Source organism: Mytilus edulis, chromosome 10, assembly GCF_963676685.1.
Source record: "Mytilus edulis chromosome 10, xbMytEdul2.2, whole genome shotgun sequence".
Classification (NCBI taxonomy): Eukaryota; Metazoa; Mollusca; class Bivalvia; order Mytilida; family Mytilidae; genus Mytilus; species Mytilus edulis.
The window spans coordinates 34,705,141-34,724,254 of NC_092353.1; the positions used below are offsets into that span (position 1 = coordinate 34,705,141).

The 19,114-nt window shown below is 30.0% G+C and overlaps 1 protein-coding gene across 1 annotated transcript in view; it reads right to left on the bottom strand.

Moving 5' to 3' along the window:
• Positions 1-6,559: 6,559 nt before the first annotated feature.
• The window catches only part of LOC139492722 (uncharacterized), a 108,939-nt gene continuing 96,384 nt past the window's right edge, over positions 6,560-19,114 (bottom strand). Inside the window, exons 54-60 of the mRNA XM_071280875.1 lie at positions 18,668-18,754; positions 18,298-18,358; positions 17,378-17,598; positions 16,190-16,375; positions 14,466-14,522; positions 13,003-13,071; positions 6,560-9,234 (exon numbers count right to left, since the gene is read on the bottom strand). Coding sequence (XP_071136976.1) covers positions 8,899-9,234; positions 13,003-13,071; positions 14,466-14,522; positions 16,190-16,375; positions 17,378-17,598; positions 18,298-18,358; positions 18,668-18,754 — 1,017 coding nt within the window. The 3' untranslated portion in view covers positions 6,560-8,898. The remainder of the gene's footprint in view (positions 9,235-13,002; positions 13,072-14,465; positions 14,523-16,189; positions 16,376-17,377; positions 17,599-18,297; positions 18,359-18,667; positions 18,755-19,114) is intronic.

Sequence of the window (19,114 nt, forward strand, 5' to 3'; positions counted from 1 at the left end):
CCTCAAATTAACAAAATCGTAAAGAAATGACAAAAACAGGATTCATCATGTTCATATTCCTTTGGACGGGCAAATTCGATATAATGCATGCGATGTATGATGAACATGCCATAATGGTATGCTCTTAACATAAGTGCATTTTCCCTGCACTTTATACTTCATAATATCCAAGGAAAGAAATGAAGACCGAGTTATAAGATTTGTCATGTTTCAAACAAATTAAAGCATACTCTGTTAATAAGAAAACAGCTCATTAAAGATACCATGTTAATAATGTGTTACACCAGACGCACGTTTCGTCTACAAAGGACTCATCAGTGGTGCTCGCTTCAAAAGGTTGAAGGCAAAACACAAAGTAGAATATCAGTGCAAGCCAAACTTTCCATATTGTTTGGAACACAAAGTGCTGACTCCAGGGCTTTGAGAAATAACCCTATGGACATTATTAGATCGATTGGTTCTTTCATTCAGACTCTTCATTTCTTACCGTGTGACTTCTGACTTCATCACATGTGTTTTCGTTCTTGTCGCAGCCACTTCCGATTGTAGAAGACACTAGCAGGATTGTTGTTAATATAAATCCCACTTTATACATCTCACTTATTACAGGTACTTCAAGTGTGTCTTTCTTTTTGTCAGAATATATTTTTCCAGTAAATTATAAATAAACCTGCAAAATTTTCACAACTATATACAGCAGAAATATAATTATCAAAATATTATCCCTTTTTCATGAATTGTATCTTGAATATCACAGACGAAGAAAAGAACGATGTATTGGTCGAACATATTAATGTAGTAATTAGATATGTATTAATCTAATATCAGTTAATGCTAAAACTAAAAATTCCAAATAAAAAGCATATTTAAATTTTAAAAAATATGTCCACGTGGAACTTAATTGCATTTTTTTTTTCTCATATATTTTGTTGTCCAAATATTAAAGAAGAACATACATGTATATTAAACTACATTGTATGAATATGATTCGTTATTATTTCGTTATAAATTATTATTATTATTATCATTGTTATTTAGACATTTTTTTCTTACCTCTTATATCGATCTTATCAATGTATTAATAAAAAGATTTTAAACAAGAAGGGAAAAACAAATGTATTTAAGTTTTAAAGTATCCTGTTGAAAACGGAACAATTTATCCCTTTCTAATCCTGTAAATAGGGAATACTATTTTCACTTTCTAACGCAAGTGATGTTCACAAATATACATCAGAAAATTATGTTTTGACGTATTTGAAAAATTTCCCTTATCAATCCACATTGTTCAATTCAGTTTTTCATTGAATCTCAGAATGCGCATTGCGCGAAACAATTAAAAACTTTATATGGATTGGTATTCGTAGAAACCGATTTTTTGTTTTTTTGTTTTTTTTGTTTGTTTGTTTGCTTTTTTAATATTTTTTTATTATGTTACTACATAATGTCGTTAGTATATGGGCCAAAACTGTCAATATTCTTACTAGCATATGCGTGTTTATAGTCTAAAATTTTATTTCAGCACTTCGCTGTTTTCAGTATTTTTTTTAAATCCCGTTTACATGTATGAAAAGTACTCCAGTTGTTGGGATTGATAACTATGACTTTGAGATTCAAACGGCAAAGGTGATAAAGTTATTTCATTTTCAATATTTTTTTTATGGCCAGACAGTTGAGCGGGGAGAGTTGGTGGCACAATCATAAGTTTACCCTTATCATCTATCTTAATGGTTTTATATTATCTATTCTCTGATAAAAAAAAATATTTTCAATATTTTTAATGGCTAAATAGTTGGGGGAAATAGGGGTGAGGTGGGGGATCATAAGTCTAACCTTACATCCTCTCAAATGGCTTTAGATTTATTCTCTGATTAAATTTTTATTTTCAATATGTTTTGATGGCCAACTAGTTGGAAGAGGGGGCAAAATGATAAGTCTACCCTTCCCCTCTCAAATGGCTTTAGATTTATTCTCTGATTAAATTTTTATTTTCAATATGTTTTGATGGCCAACTAGTTGGAAGAGGGGGCAAAATAATAAGTCTACCCTTCCCCTCTCAAATGACTTTAGATTTATTCTCTGATTGAATTTTTATTTTCAATATGTTTTGATGGCCAACTAGTTGGAAGAGGGAGCAAAATGATAAGTCTACCCTTCCCCTCTTAAATGGCTTTAGATATATTCTCTGATTTAGTTTGTATTACAGTGCTTAACCAGTGACCTTTGGGGTATCACAATAGCAATGGTCAAAACAGTTTACCAAATTGCAGTTAGATTTCTTCTCCAACTAACTGATCAACTGGTAAAATATTTTAGCAGATTGCTCAACTGAAATGTGTTAGTATGAAGTGAGTGCTGTGAAATCAAAAGTAATACTTACCATCCAGATCCAGTTAGTTGATATCTTTGTCATTTGTTTCAACCACAAAAATGACTTACTATAGTATGAGTCACTGAATAAGAAGGTCTAATTTTGACATGGAAACTTCTATCATAAATAGATTTTATAAATAAATAGTTCAAACCATTGTTTTGTAGATGTATATTTTATAGCTTTGTCTTCTAAGACAAAGTTATTGTGTAATTATGATTCGTATAATATTTTCTATACAAATTACTGATCTGCTGGCATTAAAGGGAAATAATTTTTATTGAGTTATTGTACACTAAAAAATTAATCAATGATACCTGGCTTCTGATTTTGCCTACAATTTTTTTCAAAATTTTAATCATCTTAAAAATAAATTTCATTGTTTCTTTTCAAAACAGAGGATAAAAGTTTAATAATCATAAAAGTAATGTTACAAACAAATTAAATGAGGAAAGTTGATATTTGTCAGACAAAAATTGTAACAACATTTTGCTGATTTTCAGTAATGTAAATTATTTCCCTTTAATGGTAGCAGATAAGTAATTGCTTTAGAAAAAAAAATCCAAAATACAATTATGCACTAACTTGTTGTTGGAAAATGGAGCTATAAATTATAGACTTACAAAACAATGTTTTCAACTATTTATTTATAAAATCTATTTATGATAGAAGTTTCCATGTCAAAATTAGACCTTCTTATTCAGTGACTCATACTATAGTAAGTCATTTTTGTGTTTGAAACAAATGACAAAGATATCAACTAACTGGATCTGGATGGTAAGTATTACTTTTGATTTTACAGCACTCATTTCATACTAACAACATTTCACTTGAGCAATCTGCTAAAATATTTTACCAGTTGATCAGTTAGTTGGAGAAGAAATCTAACTGCAATTTGGTAAACTGTTTTGGCCATTGCTATTGTGATACCCCAAAGGTCACTGGTTAAGCACAGTAACAATAATTTATTATGGCCATATGATACAGTTAGGTGATGAGAAGGGGGGGGGGGGGGGGTCATAAGTTTAATTTTGCCCTCTCAAATGGCTTTAGATCTATTTTCTGGTTGAAATTTTTGAATTTATATTTTCAATATTTTTTTGTGGCCAAACAGTTAGGGGAGATTTTGTAGGGGATGGGGTGGAGCAAAATCATAAGTTTACCCGTGTTCTCCGTTTAAATTTTACTTTTCAATAATTTGTTTATGGCCAAACATTTAGAGGGTGACACAATCATATTAAGTTTACCCTTGCCGTCTCAAATGACTTTAGATCTATTTTCTAATATTTTAGTCAAAGTAAAAGAATCTTAAATCTCATTGTGCATCTATAGTTGTTGTGCAATCATTCTTTATGAATAAATTGAATAATTTTAATGTATAAAACATTATATTAAGAATGGTTACGCCAAGAAGAATGTCAAGGACGAGCATAGAGTGAAGCAACATACACATTAGCTTGAAAGTGCAATATAGTTATATAAATTAATCTATATTAAAACTATGAATTACTTATATTATTGAGATTAAAGTAATGTGTGTTTCAAATTATACTTTTAAGTCTATCAAAATGACAGTTGTTTTTCTTATCCGCTTATCATTAGAACAAATTACAAACTACATAGTAAGTTAGTCTGATCTTGGTCAACTATAAGTGGTTATTGAGAAATAAAGGATATGTCACACGTCAATATATAAGTGTTTCAGTATGTTCATGAGCTAAAAACATAACGGGTAGGTTCATCATGAGACTGAGTGTTGTGTTTAGATGACATTTTAACGTCCACCTTCAATAGCAAACAGAAATGCATAAAATACATTTGTTTTAATAATTATGATAAAATAAATGTTTAAGCTGCTTTTCAAGATAAAGACTGAGATGTGAACCTACACTATGATTAAACTTTCAGCTCAAAATTTTGAAAATACTAAACAAACATGCACCCTTTAACGAAAGGAGAATACTGCCATTAGCTTACAAATACCATATGGACGAATTTCCAGAATACAAAGTTGTTACAATTTCTGTGTCATTTGATCTCTTGTGAAGAGTTGTCTCATTGGCAATCACACCACATCTTCTCTTTTTTTTTTTATATAAAGACACGGTATGCATATTGAATACAAATACCATTTAATCTGAACAAATAGGTATTAGTTTGTCCCTACCATTGCATGCTTTTAAAGTGTACGCATTCGCATGGCGGTTAATTTGCCTATAGCAGACAAGTATACCTGTCAATGCACCCGGTCTGCCTCAGTTTGGACTTTAAATGATGCCTTCAAGTCTTTCAGCAGTGGCGGATCCAGGGGGGGGTTCCGGGGGTGCGCACCCCCCCCCTTTATTTTTGCCGATCAATGCATTTGTATCGGGACATATGTTTTGCACCCCCCCTTTGCCCTGGGTGCCCTGTGTTAGCACCCCCCCCCCCTTTCGAAAATTCCTGCATCCGCCCCTGTTCAGTAAATCTAATGTTGTCAATTGTTTATTTACATTTGATTAAACTTCAAAACAGAATTTGAGTGAGAGCTTTTCTCGTTCTGAGTGGCATTTTGTGTCTCAATTTACAATATGAATATTTTATTGATCCTATCAAAGCTATATGAAACCAAATTAGAATTACAGTGAAGTTATAGCATTGAGAGAAGGCACGGTTTGTATGAAGTATTTTGATTTTAATACCTTCTTATATATAATATATAGACGATAGTATCGAGATGTATTTGTGCCTGTCTGCAGCTGCATTTATTCCTCTGTAAAACTGTTGAATCAAGTCCAATTTCCATACTGATTTTCGGTGCCTTTTTTCTCTAAATTTTAAAACATTCTCTTGAAAAAGTTGAAAGAGTTGTTGTATTTAGACATTTTTTTTTATCCAAATATTATAAATGGTCTACTGATTCTGTTCACTAGTTGTTAAAAATTGGTCCAAATTAGACATTGACTTATAGCATGGACACTTTTCTTAAATTAAAGACCACAGTTTGATTTTTATTCAATGCCATTTCTTTTACATCGCTTATGCTACAGAGGGTGAAAAGTTACTTAGTGTTCAGCAAAAAATGCATTAAAACTGCACAGTGCTTAGCTAGAAACATTCCAACCTGATTGATTGGTAAGTGTTTTGTTTACATCCAATGGCAATTACTTTATAGAAACAATGCATGTTCGGAACACTATTCAAACTTACAAAATCGTAATAGTGTGTAACAGATTACTCAAATCTAAAAGAAGATAGCTTTAAAATTATTCTAATCGTATGATGCACAAAACAGCACATGTATAATACATTGTTCACTGTTATCCTACAAACTTTCATATGTTCAGTGATGGTACACCCGAGTCTCGGTGCTTTCGTTTCCAGTTTACTATTCACTTTTGTACTTTTGCTAGCCTTACATATCTCTTACTTAGATTATCAGTGTTAACATATATATGTTAAGTAATCTAACACCGGTCTTGTTGCTTTTTTTTCAATGTTCACATATGTATGTTTGTTGGCCTGACACCTCTCAGGACTTAAACTATCAGTTCAATATTTTTTGTAATATAACACCAGTATTGTTGCTTTGTTTTCATTGTTTACTGTTCACATATGTATTTTCACTTTACACCTCTACTTAAATTGCCAGTGTTCACAAACAACATGTTTCTAATACTGCCTTGTAACTTAAGTTTTCACTGTTCATATATCTTGCAGGTGTTACATGGTCATTTTTTTTCTTGACCAATGTGTTTTGAATGTCCCTTTGGTATATTCAGATTCTTTTTCCCACATGTTTAGTTACCTGAACTTTCAGTGTTCACTTTTCACAAACATATTTTTGCTTAGATATAAGAAGATGCGGTTTGAGTGCCAATGAGACAACTCTCCATCCATGTCACAATTTTTAAAAGTAAACCATTATCAAACCCTTTTGGTTACTTTTTGCTTTGTCTTGTTTGTGTGTTGTATTTAACTTTAAATTTTCCCATTTCCAATTTGATTGGCTTAGTATAGTCATTGGTGAAGACCAATTGTTGACTGTAGACTGTTTTCTGCTCTATGGTTGGGTTGTTGTCTCTTTGACACATTCCCCATTTCTATTTTCAATTTTATCTGTTACTTCAAAAGATTTTGATACACTTGTGGTTCTGAACTTTTCAGAATATAGGATTGTTTGGAAATAAAATGACAAAAAAACAGAGAAACTTTATTTATATCATATATTTATTAATTTCGTTTAATAGCATTACCCATAATTCATCACTGTATCTTATTGGTATGGTTTTTATACAAGAGACATGATTCTGTGGTGAGACACATAAAGTTGTTGTATTTTATATAAATAAGCACACATAATTAACAAATATAAATGGTTATTGCTTATATAGACATAAAAAAAGCATATAATGAGACACTTCTATTGCATAATACAATGTTATACAGAACTGGAAGAAATCATACCATGTTAACAATACACAATGACAGTCCTCAATTTGGATGTTTAAGTATATAGTCAACGTGGCCTTACAACAATGCTTTATAGATTTCCATTACTATTATATATCAAATGATTTGGCTTCTAAACAGTATGAAATTTACAAAATAAGGTATTTCTTTACTCTTTGATGATATTGGTTGTTGGATGCTTAATGTCCAGTGGCAAATATGTCACGCATGTTCAGGACAAATCTTACAGATTGAAGCCTCCAATACAAAATCCTGATGATTAATAGTCAGTGTATGATATGTAGGTCAAATTTACCTAATTAAAAGTAAAATCACAAAAATACTGAAGTTAGAGGAAAATCAATTCGGAAAGTCCATAATCACATGGCAAAATCAAATAACAAAACGCATCAAAAACGAATGAACAAGAACTGTCATATTCCTGACTTGGTACAGGCATTTTCAAATGTAGAAAATAATGGATTAAACCTGGTTTCATAGCGCTAACCCTCTCACTTTGATGACAGTCTCATCAAATTCCGTTATTTTAAAATACATGCTATCAAAAGTGTTTCTAACTTGTTTTCCATAGATCTGATGTATGATAATATATTGATAATAAGAGATCTGATCTAAAGTCATGCTATTAAGTTTTATCATTTGATACAAGAGTGTTTGTTGCTGAACTGATAATTATAAGTCTCCATATTTAACTCATTAATGAAATATATAGTAGCTCTGCATGGACTTAGGATATATGAGCATGTAATCTCAATGAATAAGGGTATATAAAATTTTGCTATAACTTATTGCTTTTTTGCTGCAATTAGGGTAATGGATCATTGAAAAGTTGAAAATTTCTCACATGACTTTGATGAATTCTAATAAATTTCCTCTCACATTCTCAGTAAATATTGTGAATAAAATATTATGTTACATTTTGATTATACAATCAAGCTTATATAATATCACACACCTGATCAATTAAATGTTTGATTATAAGGTAACAACTACAAACATTAACAAAACTTAACATGTATCACACACTGGATTTCTTTTTTTTAATATTTTGATTTCATAACGAGACATACATTTATCCCTGAGATGGAGCTTCGCAAAATTACTCCCTCGTGTGGAGTATTTCAGTCAAATTAAATAATAACTTCTGTCTGATATAAAAAAAAAAAAAACATGGCATAAAAAACAACTTTTATTGTAAAATTACTTTACCTGTATAAGTTAAAAAACAAATTTCATAAAAAAATATTCTAATCTTTGCCTTAGCCCTATAATGCCGATGCTTTACAAGTAGTTTCAGAACACATTAATATCGAGTTTGTCTGTGCAATAAGTAACTAAAAAACTTCACATAAATTTGTAACGTTTCAACACAAAAAAATCGAGAATTGACTCCACAGATTAAAACTGATTGGTTTGTAAAAGTAATTTTTAAAGTTATCATATTATATCACCAAAAAAAGTTACTTTAATTTGTGGTAAATTTCTACAGTTTGAAAGTGGTGTATGATAATTGCATTAATTGCAAGTGACATTATTTTGACTTCATAAACATTTGCCATGCAATACAAGGGTTACCATTGTGAAATGAAAAATGAAAGTTCATTGGTCCTTGCATTTTATACATCACTAATTTGTGAAACCCCTATTATAAGTATTATATATATTTTGTACATAAACATCACAACCATAAATATGAATGTAAGGCCTTTTCATTGATTTACTAGATTTTTTGAAATTATAAACACAGTTCTATTTTTCTTATGCTTTTTTTGTAATGATATTGCTATACATGAATAAATATTCTAATGAATTTTTCGAAAGCTACCACAATATATTTTCAGTAATAGAAATTTCTCTGTCAAACATTGAAAGTCTTATAAAAAATATAAAAAATCTTCATTTTTATAAAGACACAAAATGTATATACTTAATGAAATTTGTGAAAAAAAACTAATTATTAGATTCATTAGACATTTCTAAGCACAAAGTAAACAATTCATTCCATTCATCCAAGCACCCTTGTATTTGTGTTCTCCAATTGAAAGACATGGTAATAAAAATGCTAGCAAATGGTGAAATCAACAATAATCATTGCGTCTGACTTCATACCACGGAACATCTGGACGATGATAGCCATGTGGTGTTCGTAGAGGATCATATGTCCTGACAAATGGTTGTTGTGGATATCCCATGTATTGCATGTGAACATCGTCCATGCTCCGGTGATGTGATTGATGAGCTGGGTTATCATAATAATCAACTTCATACATTTCCGATCGATCATGATGACGACCTCTCTTATGACGTGACTTTTCATGAATTCTTTCATCATCGCGAGAACTCTGTTTCTTTGATGGTACTTTCTGTTTAGTCTTCCCCCAATGAGAACCTCCTTTCTTATGAGATGGCCCAGGCTAAAAATAGAAAGATTTATTTTAAAATTTACTCTTCCTCATCAGAATCTTATACCTACATGACACCAATAATCAAAATATGTCTAAAAATAAAGATCTGGATATTACTGCTTTTCAAACAATACCCTAAATTTTGTTTCTAAAAGTCTATAACTTGGTTTTCCATTCAGCTTAAAATACAATTGTTACAAAGCAACATTTTTCCCCATCTGTAATTTTACATCAAAATGTGTGTTAAAATACATTTACAGTTGGAATTTTGTCAACATGGAATTATGCAGGTCAAAATTTCTAATTTCTTATCATGCTAGCTAAATGATAATTAATCATGAACAACCCATGTTTTTCTAAATCATGGAATACAGTGGTATACCATATATTGCTTTTGTTTAGTTTAAACTTCAAAGTAAAATTTATTTTGTTCATTTATTCATTGTGGTAATATTGGCTATAGTCACAAATAGTCAATATCCATGCATATATATCTTATCATAAACTTAACTAATTTTGTTTGTATAATATCCACTAAATATAGATTATCCCCTAAATGACTTTAAAGAAGGATACTCTAATATAAGTCATTTAACTAAGAAATCTAGAGCATGGTCAACAATAAACAGCAATGTTTAAAAAACAAAAGAGATTTAGCAGTGAAATATTATTGTTTTTTATTAACTACTTTCTAATATTTTTTTCAATAGTTCATTCAGTGTTTCATAAAAATATAGACCTGAAAAAACAGGACAGAAGACTGCATAATGTGTTTCAGTGACAGAAATTTCCTGTTTTGAAATTTGACATTTCCTAAAAACATCACCACTGCAATAAGGAGCTCAAAAGTATGACCAAAGTCAATGGCAGAGAAATACCACAACTCCATTTAGAAAACATTACAGTAATTAAGTTTTTCTCATTCTTTCAGATATTTTACTTGCTTGAGAGATTGTACTGTAACTTGTAACTAGCTTCTTCAGAAATTTTACTGTAACTTAAATAGCTTTAAAGATTGTACTGTAACTTATAACTAGCTCCTTCGGATATTGAACTTGCTAAAGAGATTGTACTGTAACTTATAACTACCTTCTTCAAATATTGAACTTGCTAAAGAGATTGTACTGTAACTTATAACTAGCTTCTTCAGATATTTTACTTGCTTGAGAGATTGTACTGTAACTTAAGTAGCTTTAGAGATTGTACTGTAACATATAACTAGCTCCTGAGTCAACATATACAGAGCAGCAATGCAAGCAGCATAATATTGTAGGTCATTTAATAAATATGAAATTTATACTTGAAGACATATACAAAACATACAATCTGATAAATAGATTTCTCTTTGTAGCGATAGCTTTTGATTCAATCAAGGATATCTGCACATCTTAATTTGTATTTTTTTCCATCATCTCAGAAACATTTTTTTTTTATTAAAAATACTGGTACCAATAATAAACAAGAATGTGTCCACAGTACACAGATGCCCCACTCGCACTATCATTTTCTATGTTTAGTGGACCGTGAAATTGGAATAAATTCTCTAATTTGGCATTAAAATTAGAATGATCTTATCAAAGGGAACATGTATACTAAGTTTCAAGTTGATTGGACTTCTACTTTATCAAAAACTACCTTGACCAAAAACTTTAACCTGAAATTTGCACTATCATTTTCTATGTTCAGTGAACTGTAAAATTGGGGTAAAAACTATAATTTGGCATTTAAATTAGAAAGATCATATCATAGGGCACATGTATACTAAGTTTCAAGTTGATTGGACTTCAACTTCATCAAAAACTACCTTGACCAAAAACTTTAACCTGAAATTTGCACTATCATTTTCTATGTTCAGTGAACCATAAAATTGGGATCAAAACTATAATTTGGCATTTAAATTAGAAAGATCATATCATAGGGCACATGTATACTAAGTTTCAAGTTGATTGGACTTCAACTTCATCAAAAACTACCTTGACCAAAAACTTTAACCTGAAATTTGCACTATCATTTTCTATGTTCAGTGAACCGTAAAATTGGGATCAAAACTATAATTTGGCATTTAAATTAGAAAGATCATATCATAGGGTACATGTATACTAAGTTTCAAGTTGATTGGATTCAACTTCATCAAAAACTACCTTGACCAAAAACTTTTACCTGAAGCGGGACAGACGGACGAACGTTCGAACGAACGAACAGACGGACGGACGAACGGACGCACAGACCAGAAAACATAATGCCCCTCTACTATCGTAGGTGGGGCATAAAAAATGCCAAAAAAACGTCTAGACAGTCCTAGTAGATATTAACTTCCATCTTTCAGGAAAGTGAGATGAAATAAAAAAGGTCTATTTGAATTGGATTTTCTGTAATCAAATGTTGAATAGTTTTGTAAATTAACAGATAGCAGAAATCCTTAATTTGAATACCTCATGCATTGACCTATACCTGTGTTTTAATGTAAACTTCCAATCTACAATACAAAATTCAAAACAAAAGCTGAATATATTTGTGTGCAATGTATAAAATATCATTGTGCTCAAGGTTACTGTGTTATTCTATTTTCATTCTCTTAAGATGCTTTGAGTTAAATTTATCCCTGAAACAATGTTAATTTACAATGTGATCTACAATTGTAATGGTCTATAGAAGTATATATCCTTTTATATGGTTCAATAAATTGCTTCGCTAAGCACAGCTGGATACAACTGCAGAGGTCCAACCCTGAACCGTTGGGACATCTATGGACAATATTCACGATTGATACAGATTTGAATTTGGCTTGTTATTAAATATTTGAACCATAATAGGTTTCTGACACAAAAGAACTTAGAATTGGTTATATGATTTGAATGTATACTAAATTGTTTGCCTTTGTGAGATAAATAATATAATGTATGAATATATGAATTCATTTTCTTTTTAATTTCTGAAATCTAAAATGAGAAAAAAATTGGATTACATTTGGATTACCTCCCTTACACTGCTTTAAAATTGTCTTAATTGCCCATTAACCAAGAAACCCTTGTTTTCCTCCCTTTTTTGCCCCTAATTACTAAACGGTTTGAGCCATACTGTGCAGAAAGATCAGATAAAAAAGCAAGCTGCTTCACATAAGTATTATATACGTTATATTAAGTATAGTCATTTTGAAAGCTATCTCACATATTAAGTAAAGAAAAAGTATTGTTTGTTGTTCCATGTCCACTTCTCTTACCATAGTTATTACATTTAAATTTATAATGTTTCCACAATTATATAACAGCACTAGATAACTGACATATCAGTAACGATAACACATGATATTATAGCTTACTTCAAAGAATCTTAGGGTAATATAATCCCCATTGGAGACTAAGAAGTTGAAAAAAATTGTGAAATTGGAAATAGGTTTTGTAAACTGTCTTAAATAATTGCAAACAAATGATTGACCAAAATTATTGCATTCAAAAGCATACTGATGCAGAAATTGTGCTATACAAAGTTGTTGATGGACAAAGTGAAAACTTCTGGTATCTTTCATTAACAATCAGTGCAAAACATGTAAATTCCAAGGAAAACCAATCTACCTATCTAAACTAAAACTATGGACAGGGAACAGCAAATAGAAGCTTAATAAACTTGTTAAATCAAATCTAACACACTGTATCATCACACAAAACCTATCTTTTTTAATATTATTGGTGGAAAATAATCATATATGTGCTCATCTATATGTTAACTGACACACAATTGTTTTTTTATAATTCACTTTTGACACCACAACCAGATTACCTCAAAAGTTTTCTTTCGCTGTTTAGGACTGTACTGATTAGACCTAGATTTTTCTGATTTAAGTTTTCTCTGTAAAAATATATGTATCATTTTTCAACCTCATTTAATTCAAATTAAGATCTTAATGTAGCTGATCTTCACTTTCCATACATATACCCAACAAAAACAACCACAAATATTTACTTATAATGTTCCAGAAATAAAACAGTTGCATATGACATGTGTCCCAAATTACCTCCCTTTTCACATTTTATTTTGATCTGAACGGATATTTTAATTTTAGGACTCAATTCTAAAAAAATTTGAAAGAAGAGGGAGCTAACTTTGCATACATTTCTATCAGAGAATAGTGAGCTCACAAAAATATAATTGTGATTATTTTAATCTGAAATATTAATCATATTCATTTGTGTACACAACGTCTGTCAAAGGGCCAATTTATTTGGTATAAACTAAATTACAATCCCAAACATGGGCACAATAAAATATTGTTCCAGTTTGTCTCCTAGTTAATAACTGAACACGGATAGATAAACATAATAAATCCTTAATTGTAAGGCTGTGCAATATCAACATCTTGTTCAAGAATTCCATGTCTATAATATCTTTGTTGATTCACAAAATGCCAAAATTTAATTAGAGTGATTTTTCCAAGCAATGGGTTTGTCTTGAGACATGAAATGTGTGTTTGTTAGATTAAAGAACTGAAGGAATTAAAAAGAAATCAATTTCATAAATTAGTAAAATGCTTTATACTACTCTGGTGTTCTTTCTTTCTTTCAAGCTGAATAAATCTTGAAAATTCCTATATTCTCATATTCTATTCAGATCAGTCCAATATTTATAATTTTTAAATGAATTATGTTAATCATTTAATTTAGATTGGCTAGATAGAAAGATTATAGTACAATATTCAAGACATAAAACTAACCATTTCATTAAGCAAAGGATTTACAAACATGAAGCTTTGGCATATAACAGATAATAAAAAATGGTAATGTCAAAACAAGCAGAATAATACTATGCCTATAAATAAATACTATTCAAGCATAATAATACTTTATACAAATATAAACTATAAAACCAATGGTAATTCAAAATGAGGATGTTCTGTAGAAACTTAATGGGTTAACTAAATGAAACAGTTTTTAATATTACAGCTAAAGTCTGCAACAGTATGTTCCACAAAATTTTGGTATGTTTCCTCTCCAAATTGCTTTAAAGATTAGCTCAAGCATTACCCTTCAGGACAATGACAGGGGAGTATCGGTGAGTTTAAAGAGAATAGATATGATTGGTCAATAGAGTAGAAAGGAAATTATCATCCAATAGCAATACATGAGTAAATCTGGAAAGCAAAATAACCAAATTTTTGTACAACACACTATTGTAGAACAGCTGTAACAAGGAAAGAAGTAAATGTTAATGATATAACTACAATTCTCTGTGTTATGGTGTTTTACCTCATAAGTACCACTGTATATGCTTTCTACTCTTGTTTGGTTCTCCGTCATTTTAGACTAATCAAAAAGTAACAATTATTTCTCTCAGAAATCAACCAATCAAAATACTCAATGTAGTGTTTAAAACTCAAATTTTATAATTCCTAAGTGCTAGATAAAATTTTATGACTGAAGGGCTGAGACTTGTTCTGAGCAAATTTTAATATTTTTTTCACTGTTTAGTATTATTGCAAAAGATTAAAATTATCATGAACACCCAAAATCCTTTGGCTTGTTTTAATTACAAAACTACTGTTTCTTAACTTCTACTATGTTTAAAGATATACTATATTTGCATACAGTATGCTTTTACCTTTTATTTGTTAACTATGGTATCTTACTATGGGCTGTATGCTTATAATTGTGATGTTTTCATGACTTATGTATGTGTGTATATATTTTGTTATTCAGTTGATTTGAAAAGCTCACTAAAGCTTGGGTCTATGTTAATAGTTTATTGAATATCGACTTTAAATAAAACTTTGAATTTGAAAAACTGTGTTGAGATCATATATCAAAGAATTGTGAGGGTTCTAAAAGTCCCTTTTTAATTTGATTCCTCTGCTATGTACATATAAGATATTCAATTAAACATTGTATAAGCATTTCACTGAGTGAAAACTGTCATACACTAGGCATGTGAATATAACTATTATTTAAGGATGTACTTAGGTGAGGTTTTGGAATTTTTGTCAAATGTTCGGACTCCTTGGTGTTTTTCCATACAATACTATGTAAAATATTTTGCCCCATCACACCCATTTATTTTTTCATATAAGACTTAATAGCTCATGAAAGGTCATTTACCAACATTTTAGAAGATTCTTGATTTTATTTCTTTTGTTTTGAGACACAAAATAATACCGATGCAAATATAAGGTAAAAGTCCAAGTCAGCCTTTTCCCGCCATATTTCAAATCTCAAATATCTCAAAAAGGAGGTTCATGACCTATCAATATTGTTGGCTTATCTTTATCCTTAATTGATGCTCTACCAGCTTAAAGTATCAATTTTAAATTCTTAATTTCGTAATTTTTAACTCACCTCACCTAAGTACATCCTTAAGCCTATTTAAAGCATAATTTATCATTTTGAAGCATTTCTTTTGAACTACAGTAATAAGCAGAAACGCATTAAAACAACCTCCATCTTCTTAAAGGGGATCTTGTGCTTAACACAGTGCAAAACATTGAACAATTATAATTACATTTTTTCAAATGAAATGAGTCCACAATATTAGTTGAGAAACTATAGAAAATCTTCAAATTCTTTCTTAGCAACTTATTTCTCTTGATCTTTTCGCAAATTCTTTAAAAACAATTTACACACAAATATGTTTCTGTCATTTATATAATTGGAGTGTCCAAAACCAAATATGTTTCACTTTTTAAGAAGATTTATTATGGGGAATGAATTGGAAATTTTAAAACTGTGAATGATGTGTTGGATAAAACACCTATATTTACCTTAGTTAATATTAAATTTATAATACAAAAGAAAGACTATTTCATCTCAATATTTTTAAATGTTGAGGAAAAATTAAATTATAGCAATTATACAATTTAAATTTTTCAGTTCGATATGTATAACCTTGTTCAATGCATGCCTAAATTTTGCTTCACTGCATTTCCCATGCTTAGGTTATCAGTCAAAATCTTAAAAGTTGTAAATCATTTTCTTCTTACCTCATAGTCTTCCTCTGACCTACTGGAATGCCTCAGGTCACTGGACCTATTGGAATGTCTTGGGTCTAGGTCAGTAGACCTAGTTGTAGCAGTTGTCACGGTCCTTGAAGAGCTGGACGAGGCTTTGTATTTCAGACCTTCATGAGATCCATAAGATGACTTTTCTGTACTGCTTCTATCAGATTTCTATATAAATAACATATAAATAATATACATTGTCAAGTATAGACAATAGGAAAATTATTTCATGTATATTATCTTTCAATGTTGCTGTGATGAAACCCTGACATGCAAAATCGAAATCTGTCCTAATTGGAAATTATCACATATTCTGCATGATTTTGATACGTGGAGAAAAACATTTGTTTTTAAAGACAACAAATGGTTCAGGAAATTAAAATTTTTATAAGTAAAGGGGAAATAAAAATACTTTTAATTTCAACAATATAGTTATATAAAGGGGAGATAATAATACTTTAAATTTCAACAATATAGTTATATAAAGGGAGATATCAATACTTTAAATTCCATAATACAGTTATATAAAGGGAGATAACAATACTTTAAATTCCATAATACAGTTATAAAGGGAGATAACAATACTTTAAATTCCATAATACAGTTATATAAAGGGAGATAACAATACTATAAATTCCATAATACAGTTATATAAAGGGAGATAACAATACTTTAAATTCCATAATACAGTTATATAAAGGGAGATAACAATACTTTAAATTCCATAATACAGTTATATAAAGGGAGATAACAATACTCCAAATTCCATAATACAGTTATATAAGGGGAGATAACAATACTTTAAATTCAATAATATAGTTATATAAAGGGAGATAACTTTACTTTAAATTAAACAATATATAGTTATATAAAGTGGAGTTAACAATACTTTAGATTTCAACAATATAATTATATAAAGGGGAGATAACTACTTTAAATTTCAAAAATATAGTTATATAAAGGGGAGATAACAATACTTTAAATTTCAACAAGTTATAAAAGGGGAGATAAAAAAAAAGTACTTAAAATTTCGACAATGTAGTTTTATAAAGGGGAGATAAGAATACTTAAAATTTAAAGGTTTTAAAGTGTAATTAATTATGACAGTGCATTAAGTACAAATCTGAATAATTTAGAGTGAAAGGTTAATCACTGAGATAATAATCTCACCCTTTTTTCACTTCCTGATGCACTATGGCGTGCTGAAGAACCTAGTTCTCTGGAATCCTTAATTTCTGCCTCCCTCATTATATTGGTGATTTTAATATCGTCTATATTGATACCAGCCTCTTTATGGAGATTGTACTCTTTCCCATCATGGTCAGTCTTTTTAAATTTATCAACAATCTGCTGAACTTGATTGTCAGCCTGAAGGAATGGGTTCTTTGAATCTGTAAAGCAAAACAAAATTTAAATAGAAATGAGAATGGGTATGTGTCAAAGAGACAAAAACCTAACCAAAGAGCAGAAAACAGCTGAAGGCCACCAATGGGTCTTCAACCCAGCAAGAAAATACCGCACCCAGAGGTGGGTTTCAGCTTGCCCTAAAACAATAATGTATATTAATTCAGCGAAATGGACACTAATGAAATATGAATGACACCAGTTCAAAGTGAAACTCTAAAATTAAAATTTGAGTAAAAGTGGTCTCCAACTTTTTTTCTGAAATAGAAAATATCAATGGTATGAAAGACTTTTTTGTTTGATTTTATAAATGAAAGCAAACCACCAAATTATTCATTGGGAACCAAACTCTTCTTGAAAAATAGGAAAGTTATCATTTCAAGACATCACATACATAATAATCATATATAACATCTTTTTTTTCTCCCCCCCCCCCCCAACAATTACAACATATACATGACATACATACAATATAATACATATAAGATATATACAATGTCATTATTACAAATACATCTTAATTTGAAACATTTTACATTTTCTATTGAAAAGAAAAAAAAAGGAAAATATATAAAAATTAATAGATAAAGGAGAAGCTAAAAAAAACCAACAAAAAAAAAAAAAAAAAAAAAAAGACACATAAGGATTATCCAGTTACATCCCTATCTAATTCATATATAACTTACTTTTTAAATCTTCATCAAAGTTATTGTGAATGTTTTCAGATGATTCTCTAGTTAAATTTTTCTGCAAAAAAAATATAACAATACATATTCAATGATTAAAAATGCAATGTTAAAGAGACTTGATGTGGTTGTAAGAACTATACATACAGCAATTAATGTGATGTGGAAAAATTCAATTTTTATGAAATGTAACATTTATTTGGTCATAACAGTAGGTGAACTAAATAAAATACAACTTTCATACTTTTAAGACTTAAGGTTGTATAATCTAAAAGTTGCTATTCAGTTGAAAGGAATGGTGGAAGGTAAATACAAGATCAGTATGGTTTGAAAATTATTTAAGGCCAAGAAGTTTAAACTAACTACTCACTGTTTTAGATGATTGTGAGGTAGACTTAGATAAATCTATATGAGTACTTCTTTTTCTTCTGCGACTATGTTGTATACTTTCTCTAACCTGCAAAAAAATCCAGACAATTTTCATAATGTTAATTGACTTATGGTCAAGAAAATTTATTTTTACACCTTCCTAATATAATTTTTGCTCAACATAGTGAAATTTCATAGCGAACCATTCACTTATATTAAAGTTATTGTCCAGAAACCAGATGTGTCTTCTGACGATGACGACATCATAGCATCATACAAACCCCAAAATAATTTTGTGGTTACTTTGAAAGTACTTTTATTCGTGGGGTACCAATTTTCGTGGTTTTCGTGGATGACTTTATCCACGAATTTAAGTTTCCAACGAAATAAAAGAACCATTGTCCAAATCAAGACATGGAAAGATCCCCGTCGGTAGGTTTGACTACTG